Genomic DNA, 12,216 nt, shown 5'->3' with positions numbered 1-12,216 from the left:
TTCCTCAGAGGTAGTCAGTAAGTCACACTTTAAAGGGGAATCTTTGCTGCACATCAAGTCTCTTGCAAGGACCACATATACTTAACGTTCTACTGCCAATGCCTCATTAAGCTCAAACAATCTGTAGACTTCATTTTCAGCATTAAGATACACAGGACCAAGCAAAGCTAGAAAGGCAAACCTAATAAGTGAAAGGATGTTTCATTTTTAAAAGTGCTTGAGTTGGGGCTGGAGAATTAGATCAGCGGTTAAGAGCAGTGGCTACTCCTGAAGAGGACCCACAATTAGTTCCCAACAACCACATGGTGGCTCAAAACTGTAACTCCAATTCCAGGGGATCTGGTGCCCCTCTTCCAATTTCCACAGGCACAAAGCACATATGAAGTGCACTTATATACATGCAAGTAAAACATGTACACATAAAAAATAAAAATACATAATTTGTTTTTTTTAAAAAAAGCAGCACCTAAGGGTATTATTGTTCTTAAGTGTATTAGAGGGTTGCTTAAAACACACTGCAAACTATAGAACTGTTTCAATGGCTCAGCAATTGAAAGCATTTACTGCTTTGAGAGGGCCCAGGTTCACTTCTCAGAGCCCTCATCCCGGCTCACAACAACCTACAACTCCTCTTCCAGGGAATCTGATGTCCTCTGCCCTCCCCATTTACCTACACAGACATGGTACACATGAACTCACATAGGCACATACACATAAATAAAAATGAATAAATAAATAAAATACTGTTTTGGGTTACAATGAGATACACTTAATACCTAGTAGGATCGCTATTACCAAAAAAAACAAATGATAACAATGACGGTAAAGATGTACAGAAGAGATAACTCTTACATAGCTAGCAAGAATGTAAATAAGGTAATTAAAAAGAAAACACAGATTCCACAAAAAATTAAAAAAGAATTATTATCATCTGATCTAGCAATTCTACTTATTGGTATTTAACCAAGGAAATGTAATTAGGATCTTGAAATAGTACCTGTACTCTGGTTTCACTGCCCAACAGACTCTCCCCGGGCCTGTACTATCTATCACGTTCACAGCCAATCAGGTCTCCCCATGTCTGAACTCTCAAGTCAACCGCCAAACAGATCTGGTGCCTCTCTCTATCATGTCCACTGCCAGTTGGCTCTCCCCTTTTCTGTACTCTCCCGTCCTCCACCAATCGGCTCTCCCATTTTCTGTACTCTCCCGTCCTCCACCAATCGGCTCTCCCATTTTCTGTACTCTCCCGTCCTCCACCAATCAGCTTTCCTCCTCTAAGTCCCCACAGCACTCTCAGCTTGAAACACATACAATACCCTCAGTTGGCCCAAACACACAATGCACAGAAAAAAAACAGTCAACCTTAAGCCATAAAAATCCATAAGTTAGTTCTTTAGAAAATAAAGCACAGGTAGACCAATACCAAAAGCAGGAATACAGACCACATAAGGCTGTGCTTGTCTTTTAATCCCAAGACCATGGAGACTGCAGCAGGACCAGGAGGCCAGCCAGGGGTAAATAGTGCCTCTCTCAAAATTAAGAAAATAAGAGAAATACAAAAGCACAAGAGAAAAAAAAAATTTAAAACAGGAAGCTTGGGCTGGAGAGATGGCTCAGCGGTTAAGAGCATTGCCTGCTCTTCCAAAGGTCTTGAGTTCAATTCCCAGCAACCACATGGTGGCTCACAACCATCTGTAAGAGGTCTGGTGCCCACTTATACCCTGTAAACACACAGAATATTGTATACATAATAAATAAATATTTAAAAAAAAAACAGGAAGCTTGTCTCTGGATTTCTTATAAAGTTACTCAAAAACTTGGATGGAAGGACTAACTTCCTAGAAAAACATAGCCTTCCAAAATCCATCACCTAATCAGGAGGGGAATGAAGAAGGGAAAAAGTAAATGGATTGAAAAGCTGGGAAACTCTTGTCCAACACTATCTCCTGCCCATCCCAAGAAAAAGCACTTCGCCCAAAACACTTTCAAAGGAAATTCCCAAGGAACGGGTAAGCTCAAGTTTTAAGTAACTGAGCAGGAAGCAGGCACTTGCTACATGTAACGTGTCACTACGAAAACCTGACAAAACCAGGTTGTTCTCACTCCTATCAGTAGTTTTTTTTTTTTTAATTTCACACCATAAGAATGTATAGCTTGTAATCAAAACTTTAAACAGAGCTTTCAGAACAAAGTCCAAATTCTACAGCATGAACTGAAGCAGCTCAGGGCCCGGCTTCCCCCAGTCAGGCTCATCGGGCACTGTGCACAGACTCTACATGCTGAAGGCGCTCTGACATCAGTACTGTGAAATTACAAGGATCTGACCAGCTCCAACTCAACAGAGCTAACTTCACATGCTCCCACACTGCAGTGTCTTTACACGTTACTGCTGCGGCTGAAAAGGAGTCCTCTTAGGCAAGAGTCAGCACACACCTATAATCCCAGGATGAGGCAAGAAGACTAGGGGTTCCAGGCCAACCTGGGCTATGCAATGAGTACCTATTTCAAAAAACAAATCAGGGCCGGAAGCAAGGCTCAGCTGTTAAGAGTACTTGCTGGTCTCGGGAGGACCTGGTACCCACATGCCCACTCATGACCATCAGAGGCTTCACTTCTTGAAATGAAGGTCAGACTGGTCCTTCCTCACACCTACTGTGCTCACGACAAAGTGATTAATTATACCTCCCTTCAGTCTTAAACTGCACCAATCAGGATAACAAACTGTCCAGCAATTCTATCTTAGAAGTCTTCTTCGTCCATTTTTTTCCCCTCCAACAGAGAATATCAGGCATCTGCTGCCCCCATTCACAATCGGTAATTGCTGCTCATCAACACAAGAACAGGGCCCATCTCGCTCATCTCCAAACCACTGAGGCCCAACACTATGTCTGACACATGGTAGATACTTTTGAAACTTATATTTTCTTTTCTCCTTTAAATTTAGTTTCAGACTAAGACTTTTGGAACCTGCCTAAGAAGAAAAGAAAAAGAATCAAAGTGACCAGATGTGAAAGTGGCAAACCCTGGGAAAACCAGGAAACGTGCCAGAGCCAAGGCAGCAAGTTGTTGGGAACAAGTGAATGAGTGAGTAACTTCTTTCAACAAGACACCTGTACAGACAAAGACATCAGTTTTCTTGAGACACACAGGGCATGACTGTTTTTAAAAAGCACCGTTTCAGAATAAAGCTCGACAAACCACTGTAACCTCCACATTCCCTTCCTCCCACCGCCTAGCACTTGCCAGAGTAATTAAGCTGTTTTATCTCATTTTAAAGAAGTATTTTTCTACACTCTTAATAATGCTTACTGTTATTCTTTATTGTGGTTAAGGAATCGCTCCCTCCACCCTTCTCAGGGACACACTGACTCTGAGAACAAAAAAATTTCATTTTGCTGGGCATGAGTTGGGAGCTAATGGTTTCTAACACTTCCCTTTCTTAAATATTTCTCTGAGTTTGTGCCCCTTTCTCCCTCTCATTTCCATACTGAGTTAATTCTCAACTCTAATCTGCTTCTGCTGTCATTTCTAATAATTTTCCTGGTTTTTCTTCCTATTTACATAGCTCCTGCCTTTGTTAGGCATTTATTATGTCTGACTTAGGATAATCACTTTATATACTCTAGTACGTTCTCACTGAAGGTGAGATTTTTCTCAAGTATTGCCCCCACTCCTGAACACAACTACCAGTTCTTCCTTACACAGCCACTAACCTCTGCACCTTCACATGTGTTTGTGTCTGTTATAAGCACTATATGTATTTTAGCTCATGACGGTGGCATTATTTCCATTTTTGTAGGCAGGAAAACAAAGTACAAAGCGATTATTTAAGTTGCCCAAAGTCCCACAGCCAACACATGATGTCACTGGGATTCTGACCCAGGAATTCCCTCCAAAGCTGTACCTGCATATAGCCAGAATCTGAACACATGTCTCTAAAATGAATATCTTTTTTGTTATCACACTAGGAAAAGCTGGTTTTTCCTCAGTGTACTCCACCTTCTTATGAAATAGATTGTTTTGTTCATGGTGCTCATGGTTATTACTCACCTTTAAATCACCTTCACACTAAGTCCTGCTCAGTTTTAAGCCTCAGTTTAGATTTTGCATGTTTCTGGAATAAAGACTCCGTATTTCAGAGCACTCTGCTTGGGTCTAACGTGTCTAATTTTACAGTTCTATCAGTATTTTACTCCAGCTAGATTGCAACTTCTTCCAAGGCAAGTACTATTCCTGCTACCCTATAAGCCTGTAGTGTAGTGTAAGGTCTTTCTTAAAGCTTATGAAATGTCAGTTCTCAGTTTTTAACTTCATTTTATACATATTTCCTTAATTTTAAATTAGTATTTCTTTTTTAAAAAAAACTTTGTTTTATGTCTATAGCAGGCACACTCATGCCATGTGTGGAGGTCAGAGAACAACTTTAGAGTTGGTCCTCTCCTTCCAGTGTGGGTTCTGAGGACTGAACTCAAGCACTTTTACGGACTAAGCTATCTCGCTGTCCCTAAATTAGTAGTTAATTAAAAATTTTACTCTCCCTTATTAAAGTACAAAGACCTCTTTCAGCACATGTCTATCAATAGTTGACCTTTCTTGTTGCTACTCTTCTCAGTGATCTGTTGGCTTCCTTTCTTCTCCCTCCTTTCACCCTGACCGTTTGAAGACCATGATTCTGATTCCAGTGGATCAAAGCCAAGCAAGAAAACTGGTGTTTAGATCCCCAGAACCCAAAATAAATGCCCACTGGGTGTGGCAGAGACAGGAGATATCAGGAACGAGCTGGCTAGCAAGACTAGAGAGAGAAGCCACATCAGTGAGCTCTGGGTTTGATTGAGAGACTCTGACTCTCAATCAAGAGCAGGGTCAAGAGTGATGGAGGAAGATCACTCCCTCCCTCCCTCTCTCCCTCCCTCCCTCCCTCCTTCCCTCCCTTCCTCTCTGATTTAGAGACCATGACTCAAGGAGTAAGGAGTAAGGTCAAAGAGTGATAGAGCAAGATCAAACTCAATCTCTCTCTCTCTCTCTCGCTCTCGCTCTCTCATAGAGCAAGCTCAAATCTCCCCCCACCCCCACTGAGACCGTGACTCAGAGTGGTGGAGGAAGATCCCTGACATCAACTTCAGGCCCCCCACAACACACACACACACACTCACTCCTATGTAACATTCTGTCTCTCCCTCCCTCTCTCTCTCCACACAGACACACATGCACACACCAGATAAACATATACATAAGAGAAAATCAAGTAATTCAACATTATATTTTAACAGTAAAATAAATTTAATAATTAACTTTGCTTTGTATTTAATATGACACCCTTTTTCAGCCCATGAATAAGTCTTGACTGTTTTTTTAATCATAGTTCATTTAAAAGAATGAGTAAAAAAGCTTTATTCTTTACAATACACATAATTAATTCAACCTTAACTGTTTGTAGATTTGTGTTTTTAATGTGTATGAGTGTTTTGCCCGCATGTATATATGTGTACCACATGAGTGGCTGGTGCCCAACAAGGTCAGAAGGCAGCAGATCCCCTGGAGCTGGAGCAGGAGCTAAAGATGGTTGTGAACTAGTATGTGGATTCTGAGAAGCAAACCAGGCTCCTCTGCAAGAGCAGTAAATGCTCTTAACCGTTGAACCACCTCCCGCAACCTATGCTTCTAAAGCTCGTTGATTCCTCAGTCACAAAATGAAAATATAAGATTATCTGAAACAACTGGTGTAAACAATAAATACAAAATAAGTCTAAAATATAATGTGAAATCAACAAACATCAATAAAGACACTTATGATACTATCTCCAGCTTCATGTTCCTGCTGACCTTTCTCAATGTCTTTGCTCAAGCTGTTCTCCCTACTTGGAATACCTTTGACCCCTGAGCAAAAGAGATTAAGGCTGAGCTCAAAGGCAAAATCTATCCATGTAATACGCATATTAGTTAAATCTTTCTAATTTCATGTTCTTTCCTGAAAGATTACATCCCTAACACAGGTCTAGAAATTCTTAGGCCGTATGGATTTTTAAATTATTATTTGTAGTTCCATAGTCAACGTGCTAATCTCACTAACATACTGAGAAACAACAAACATTCAATAGACTGTGCTGAGTAAATGTTCTATTTCTTGCCATACTGATCCCACTTTCTCCAAGGGGGAGCTAGCTATTGTTGAACCCATGTTAACCACAAAACTGAATGCTACTGTTATCCTACATTGGCTTCCCCCACCTCCAGCTCTCTACTAAACAGCCTATCTTGGGCATTACTAATAGAAAAATTTAAAGGAACCCTACAGTTGAAAATACCTTAAATCTATTTCTTAATGCAATGTAATTGTATTCACAGGTAAACAGAGAATAGTACTCTAAATATATTATTACTAGAGGTTTATTTTATGAGGGATGCTCTTAAAAGGATTGGGATTGAACTACAGAAGCAGTACTGAGATGTTATATTGCATGGTTCTCTTTCAATGGTCTAGCTTTTTCATTCCGCATGTGTGGGATACGCATGCATGTGTTTGTGTGTGGGTGCAGTGAGAATGCTCATGCATGTGAGAGTCAGAGATCAGTGTCAATGTCTTCCTTGATCACTATGTTCTCACATGTTAAGGTTCAGAGTTGGCTCATACCTCTCAATTCTCAAGAAGAGAACCCCTTGATCATCTAGTAATAAGCTAAAACCTCAGCATCCTTTAAGAAGTTGATTTTCTATCTACCTGCTAATCTCAGGTCAGTCTGCTTCCTCCAACTCTTGGTCTGTAATGATGAAAATATATGATTCTATTACAATTTCTTACTTTCCTACGCTTATGATATACCGAAGAACAGTAAGACCCAAGAAATCAGCATCTCACAGGTAAGAATCACTGAACAATATTTTCCGAGTACACCATGCCAGGCACAGTTCTACCCACGAATGGCCCCAGCAGATCACAGACACACTTCTCACAACTCTGCTCTGGCCTGAACTGCACCAACTGGGTTCAGTACACAGCTGCTGTTGCTGACATACCCCTTTTCTTAATGAGTTTTCCTTAAGTATCTCCTTTTAGTCTAGAAAGCCACATAGGGTTAATTCTAAAGATGTCATTCAGATCCAGTTCCTCACATGGCTCATGCTTATGCAAAACCCTCAAAGAACTTGTAAAACGAAGAAACATGAAGGCAGCCCGTAGCTTGATTTAAAGAGGACAGATAGACATGAGGAAAGGACAAATTAAGTTTGCAGGAAAGTTACCAGGACTTAGAGACAGAAGCGCATTCGTGCTAAAGCCAAGGCCTGGCAACAGGCCCTAAGACTCGGACTGGGAAAACAGCAAAGAAATTTCTAGCAGTGGGAAAACACAAGAAATAATTTAAGGAAAAGAATCTTAAGATGTTGACTACAGTCAGCTACAACCTTGGCTACTAATTCCAATTTTCTAACAGAACTCTTCTATAAATAGCACTGTGGGGATCTGCTTGGTGTAGAGAAAGCAACATAGTTATGAGACAGCCTCAAAAGACAAGTGAGTGAGATGTAAAACACAGCGGAAGCAAAGAAGATGGGAGTAAGAGGAATACAGGTTGCCTGGAACTCTGCAGAAGTATCTGGGGAGGAAGTTGTGCCCCACCACTTCCAGACTAAGACTTTAAAGGGACCAAGATGAAGATGTACTTGACACACCCAGCTAGACAACAGCCAGCGAAGAGGACTACAACAGGCAAGGCACCTGAATGCAAGGTGATCATGCAAAAGCCGGGTGACCATCACTGAGGTCGTCAAGAGCAGCCCCTTCTCTAGCTCTTTAAGTATGCTAAAGAACTGGAGAACAAAGGAGACAGAGAACTCACAGATAAGACTGGTCACAGGGATAAGGTCCAAGGGCAGAAATGAGGGTAGCCTGCTCAGAGAACAGTGCAGAAACTGGCCTATTTGGACCAGAGTACCAACTGGCAGGCGAGACCACAACAAGATTAGCCAAGTAAGATGAGACTAGACGGAGGAAAGCTCTGAAACCTAGGATGAGAAATCTGAACTTTACTTCACAAGCACCGATAGGAAGGGAAATTGCTTTCTTCTGCTTTAATGGCTTAATTATTTAGCATAGTAAAATACTGTGGTAACGTAGACTGGTCCCATTCCCTGCACTGGAACTAGCCTACTGATTTCCCACTGTTCAGATCATATTACAGACTTCTGGGCACACTCATGACTTCTATGAAGATAAGATCTCTATTTCCTTCTCCAACGCCTGTCAACTGTTCTTCAAAGTTCTTCCCCAGTTCCGCATCACTTATTCCCTCCATAACACTTCTTGAGTGTCTATCCTGGGACATATACAAATGAGGGATGTAAATATGACTCAAAGTCTCCCTAGCTCACTTGCCTAGGTACGCTCCCCAGTGCAGCAAAAAATAAGAGTTAAGTAAATTGGAAAAACAAGCATGACTCAGTCCAAAGTCTCAGGAAATTCAGAGTCTGGTATAAGCAGAAGCCAAGGAAAGAGACCAGAACAAAAACTAAGCAGTGAGTGCTAGCAAAGAGAAACAGGACAGTGTCAGAAAAGCAAAGGACAGCTCTGTTACCTGGGGCTAGGAAAGCTGGAAACACCTAGCACAAAGTTTGTTACTGAGCCAACTTGTGAAGAAAAATAACCAACCCAGTGGGAGAAGTGGTTGAGAGCACAGATCATAATCAGACTACAAGTTAATCGTACGTGGCTGAATAAGTACAAAACGAAAGCAAGGACCAAATCATTAACACAGGTAAGCCAGGATAGTACAGTGGCTGTATACGCCACTGTGTCACCTGACACTTTTAACATTTTATGTGTAAGTCTATTTTCCCCAACAAGAATATAAGCTCCTTAAGACGGATGGCTGACATTTTTTAAAATGTTACACATATCTGTCTCCTATATCATGTAGTACAGAAATACAACATTCTAAACAGGCAATTCCTTTTTGATGATTAAGTGACTTTTGCCAATTGTTTGGCAAATTGTAAGGGGTCAATTGTTTAAGGAAGAGCAAAGTAGGGGAAAGTTAGCAAACAGTGGTAGGAAATAATTAGAAAGAATACAAAGGAACTTTCTGGGGATATGAAGATGTTCTAATTTGTAAGATAGGAATATAATACAAATGTGTCTATTTGGTTGAAAAAAGTGTAACTAAGAATTGCGTGTTTTAATAAATATACGTTTTACCTTAAAATCTATAAAAAGGGCAGGGAAAAAATAGATATGCATGAAACAATATGAATAAAGTTAATAGGGATTATTATTCTACTTACTCTGTATATTATGTAAAAATTTCCATAATAAAAGAGCAAGTGTGCACGTGTGACTTAATAAGATGATAAAATTATATTAACAGATTTTTAAAACAACAGAATTTTATCCACTATAATATTCAGAATAATGTTGCAACATAACTCCTGAAGTGGTTTTACTAGCTCTGTTACCTATCCAATTTCAAAAGAATATATATATTCTAAGACAAACCTACTATTCATTCACAAGATGGATAAAATAAGGACTAGAAACACTGATCCCTTAGTTAAGCACTAGATATTAAAATAATTAGCTGTTATCAAACACATGCAAAGGCTAGTATAATAGAAGGACAGAATGTTATAACCTCCAAACTGTGAAACCAAAGGTAGAGACTGAAAGACAAACATAAAATCATGAAAGCACACAATATCTAATTTATATACTAATATACATATAAAATCATATATATACATATCACTAAGAATGATGTGTGTGTGTGTGTGTGAATGGTATACATGTCATTGTCAGTGGTTTTTGTTAAGTTCAATCATTTTATCTCAGGAGTTTATGTCTCACATTTATCTGCTCAAATCCCTCAAAACATTAATGCCTAAAACAAAGATTTCACTACTTACCCCAATATGAAAGATTAGCAATGAACTCTATTTTGTTCATTAAATTACCAATTGCATAATTCCATCATCAGAAAGTTCACAAAATTTCTCAAAAAGATTTTTGGAATGGCAGATGAATAGTTTCGATTATTTAGGAAAAGAAATTGTACTACACTGTGTCACCACTATTGCTACTATTTCCCATTAGATTATGTTTAAAACTCCCTGCACTCAATAATCTACAACATTATAAATCAGTGGAGTTGGCTGGGACTGTTGACTGGAAAGGGTCATGAAGGGATTTCAAGGGTGCTGATAACACACTGCTTCTTGATCTGGGCACTGGTTACACAGGTGTGTTCTACTTGCACAAGTCTTACAAGTCTGACACTTACCCTGTATGTTATCTAGTAAAGAGAACTGTGTTGAAATAGTCAGAGAGGTTAGCAGTCAAATTCCCTTCCTACTAAAATACCTGTCTGTTCTATGCACGGAAACGCTTCTCTGCAAAAAAAAAAAAAAAAAAAAAAAAAAAAAAAAAAAAAAAAAAAAAAAAAAAAGTTCTTTAAAGCATTTAATATTTTCTATCGCCATATCCCCCAAACAGCCAATAACTTCTAATTGCAAATGGGAGTTCGGAAAGGCCACAATCTAGCGAAAAAAATACTTAATCCTTTCCTCCTCTCTTCCCAAAAAAATAATTTTTAGAAATGTGAATAGTTAGTGTATGATGGTGATGTGTGTCACTATTTTGTAAAGCTGATTTAGGAAGAAAAAGCACAATGCTGCAGGCAACAGGCAAGTCAAAACACACAGAAGGACAAAAACTACTTTATGGAAAGAGTACTAGGAACTCTGCGCTAGCATTCTGGGCCAAATTCTAAATAGTTCAAGCAAATCCAAAGCAGGTGACAATAGTACCTGCCCAGAGGATTGATGAGATAAAACCCAGCGAAGCATTATTCTAAGATGGGATATTAAATAGCCAAAGACTAGCAAGAACGCTTAGAAAGTCGCCTTTTTGCAATCACTCGCTGAAATCCATTGGGCGACAAGAAATAAAATTGTGCCTGTAATCCCACCACCACAACCCAATTCTCTTCTTCTTTCCTCATCTCCCAAAAGTTCAAAGTAAAACTGAACGTTCTCTGCAGGCAGGAAGCAGTACGGTACTAACAAGTGATCTTCACCTAAAACACACTTTCACCTTTCACCTATAAAGCCGGGGGAGGAAACTTTGTCCTCCACACACCACGCAGCCAATTCAGCTTTTCCCAAAGAAATGTCAGGGAGTTCGCTGACCAGTTCGGAGAGCCGGGCACCCCTCTGGAAGAAAACTGTGCCAAGTGGCCCCAGAACACCCTCCTAGGAACGCCCTGGAGACTTGCACCTCCACTACTCCGGAGTCCAGCCAAAGCTGGTCCTGGGGTCATAGCCAAGAGCGTCCACCGAACAAATCCTTAGCGCTCTCGGTGGCGATGAGATGGCAAAACCAGGACGCACCCAGAAAGTTGGCATACAGGAGGGAGGCGGCGAGGGGGCGCGGGGACACGGCGCGCCCTCCTCCCTCCCACAGTCCGGCGACAGCGCGGCTGCCACCGGGCCGTGGGCCGCGGGGCTCGGGGACCGCTGGCCTCGCTCCGCGGACACCCGCGCCGCTCGGGCCCGGGAGGAAAGGGCAAGGCGCGCGCCCGGAGCCCCCGCTCGGGCCCGGGAAGGCGGCGCGGCCGCGAGCCTCACCCGTGCTGGCCGAGCGCGCGGCGCCGCTTGTGGAGCAGGCAGAGCAGCAGGAAGGCGGCCCCCGCCAGCGAGGAGTTCCGCGCCGTCAAGTACTTGCTGAAGGCCGCCATGGCACCGGCAGGGCGAGCGAGCCGCGGGACAGGGGACGCGCCAGCGACAGCCTCAGTGCAGGAAGCGCGGGGGAGACTGGGAGGCTAGCTCGGCGCCGAGCGAGGGCGGGGCCGGCCGCGCGGGAACGCCCCCTGGCGCGCGCCGCCGCGCCGAGCCCCCCGCGGACTTTGGCTTCGCCGGCGGGCGCGCGCGCGGGCGGGCGGGCGCGGGGAAGTCGGTCCCCCGGGGCACGCTCTGCGCACGCGCGGACCCCTGCGGAGTCGCTGGACACGCGGCGGGTACCGGCTGCGTGTCCTCGGCGCTGGTCCCGGGCTCCCACCGCCCAGGTCTTGTGAGCTCCGCGTGCACACACCCTGGCTTTCACAAGACCTGGGAGAGCGGGCCAGGCCTGCGCCGCCGACTCAGCGAGCCCGGCCCCTTCGCCATCCCCTGCATGAGTCGGTGCCACCCTCTTAAAGAAGCCGGGGAAGGAGAGGACCGTCCCCATCA

At 42.6% G+C, this 12,216-nt stretch overlaps 1 protein-coding gene across 1 annotated transcript in view; it reads right to left on the bottom strand.

Moving 5' to 3' along the window:
• Abcd3 (ATP binding cassette subfamily D member 3) overlaps positions 1-11,802 on the bottom strand; it is a 52,076-nt gene extending 40,274 nt beyond the window's left edge. Inside the window, exon 1 of the mRNA XM_085677768.2 lies at positions 11,617-11,802. Coding sequence (XP_085533894.1) covers positions 11,617-11,726 — 110 coding nt within the window. The 5' untranslated portion in view covers positions 11,727-11,802. The remainder of the gene's footprint in view (positions 1-11,616) is intronic.
• Positions 11,803-12,216: the final 414 nt, after the last annotated feature.

This window comes from Myodes glareolus, chromosome 17 (genome assembly GCF_982192425.1).
Source record: "Myodes glareolus chromosome 17, mMyoGla1.1, whole genome shotgun sequence".
In the NCBI taxonomy this organism is placed as follows: domain Eukaryota; kingdom Metazoa; phylum Chordata; class Mammalia; order Rodentia; family Cricetidae; genus Myodes; species Myodes glareolus.
Note: the sequence above shows the minus strand (reverse complement) of the source record. Positions and strands in the feature narration are given on the sequence as shown.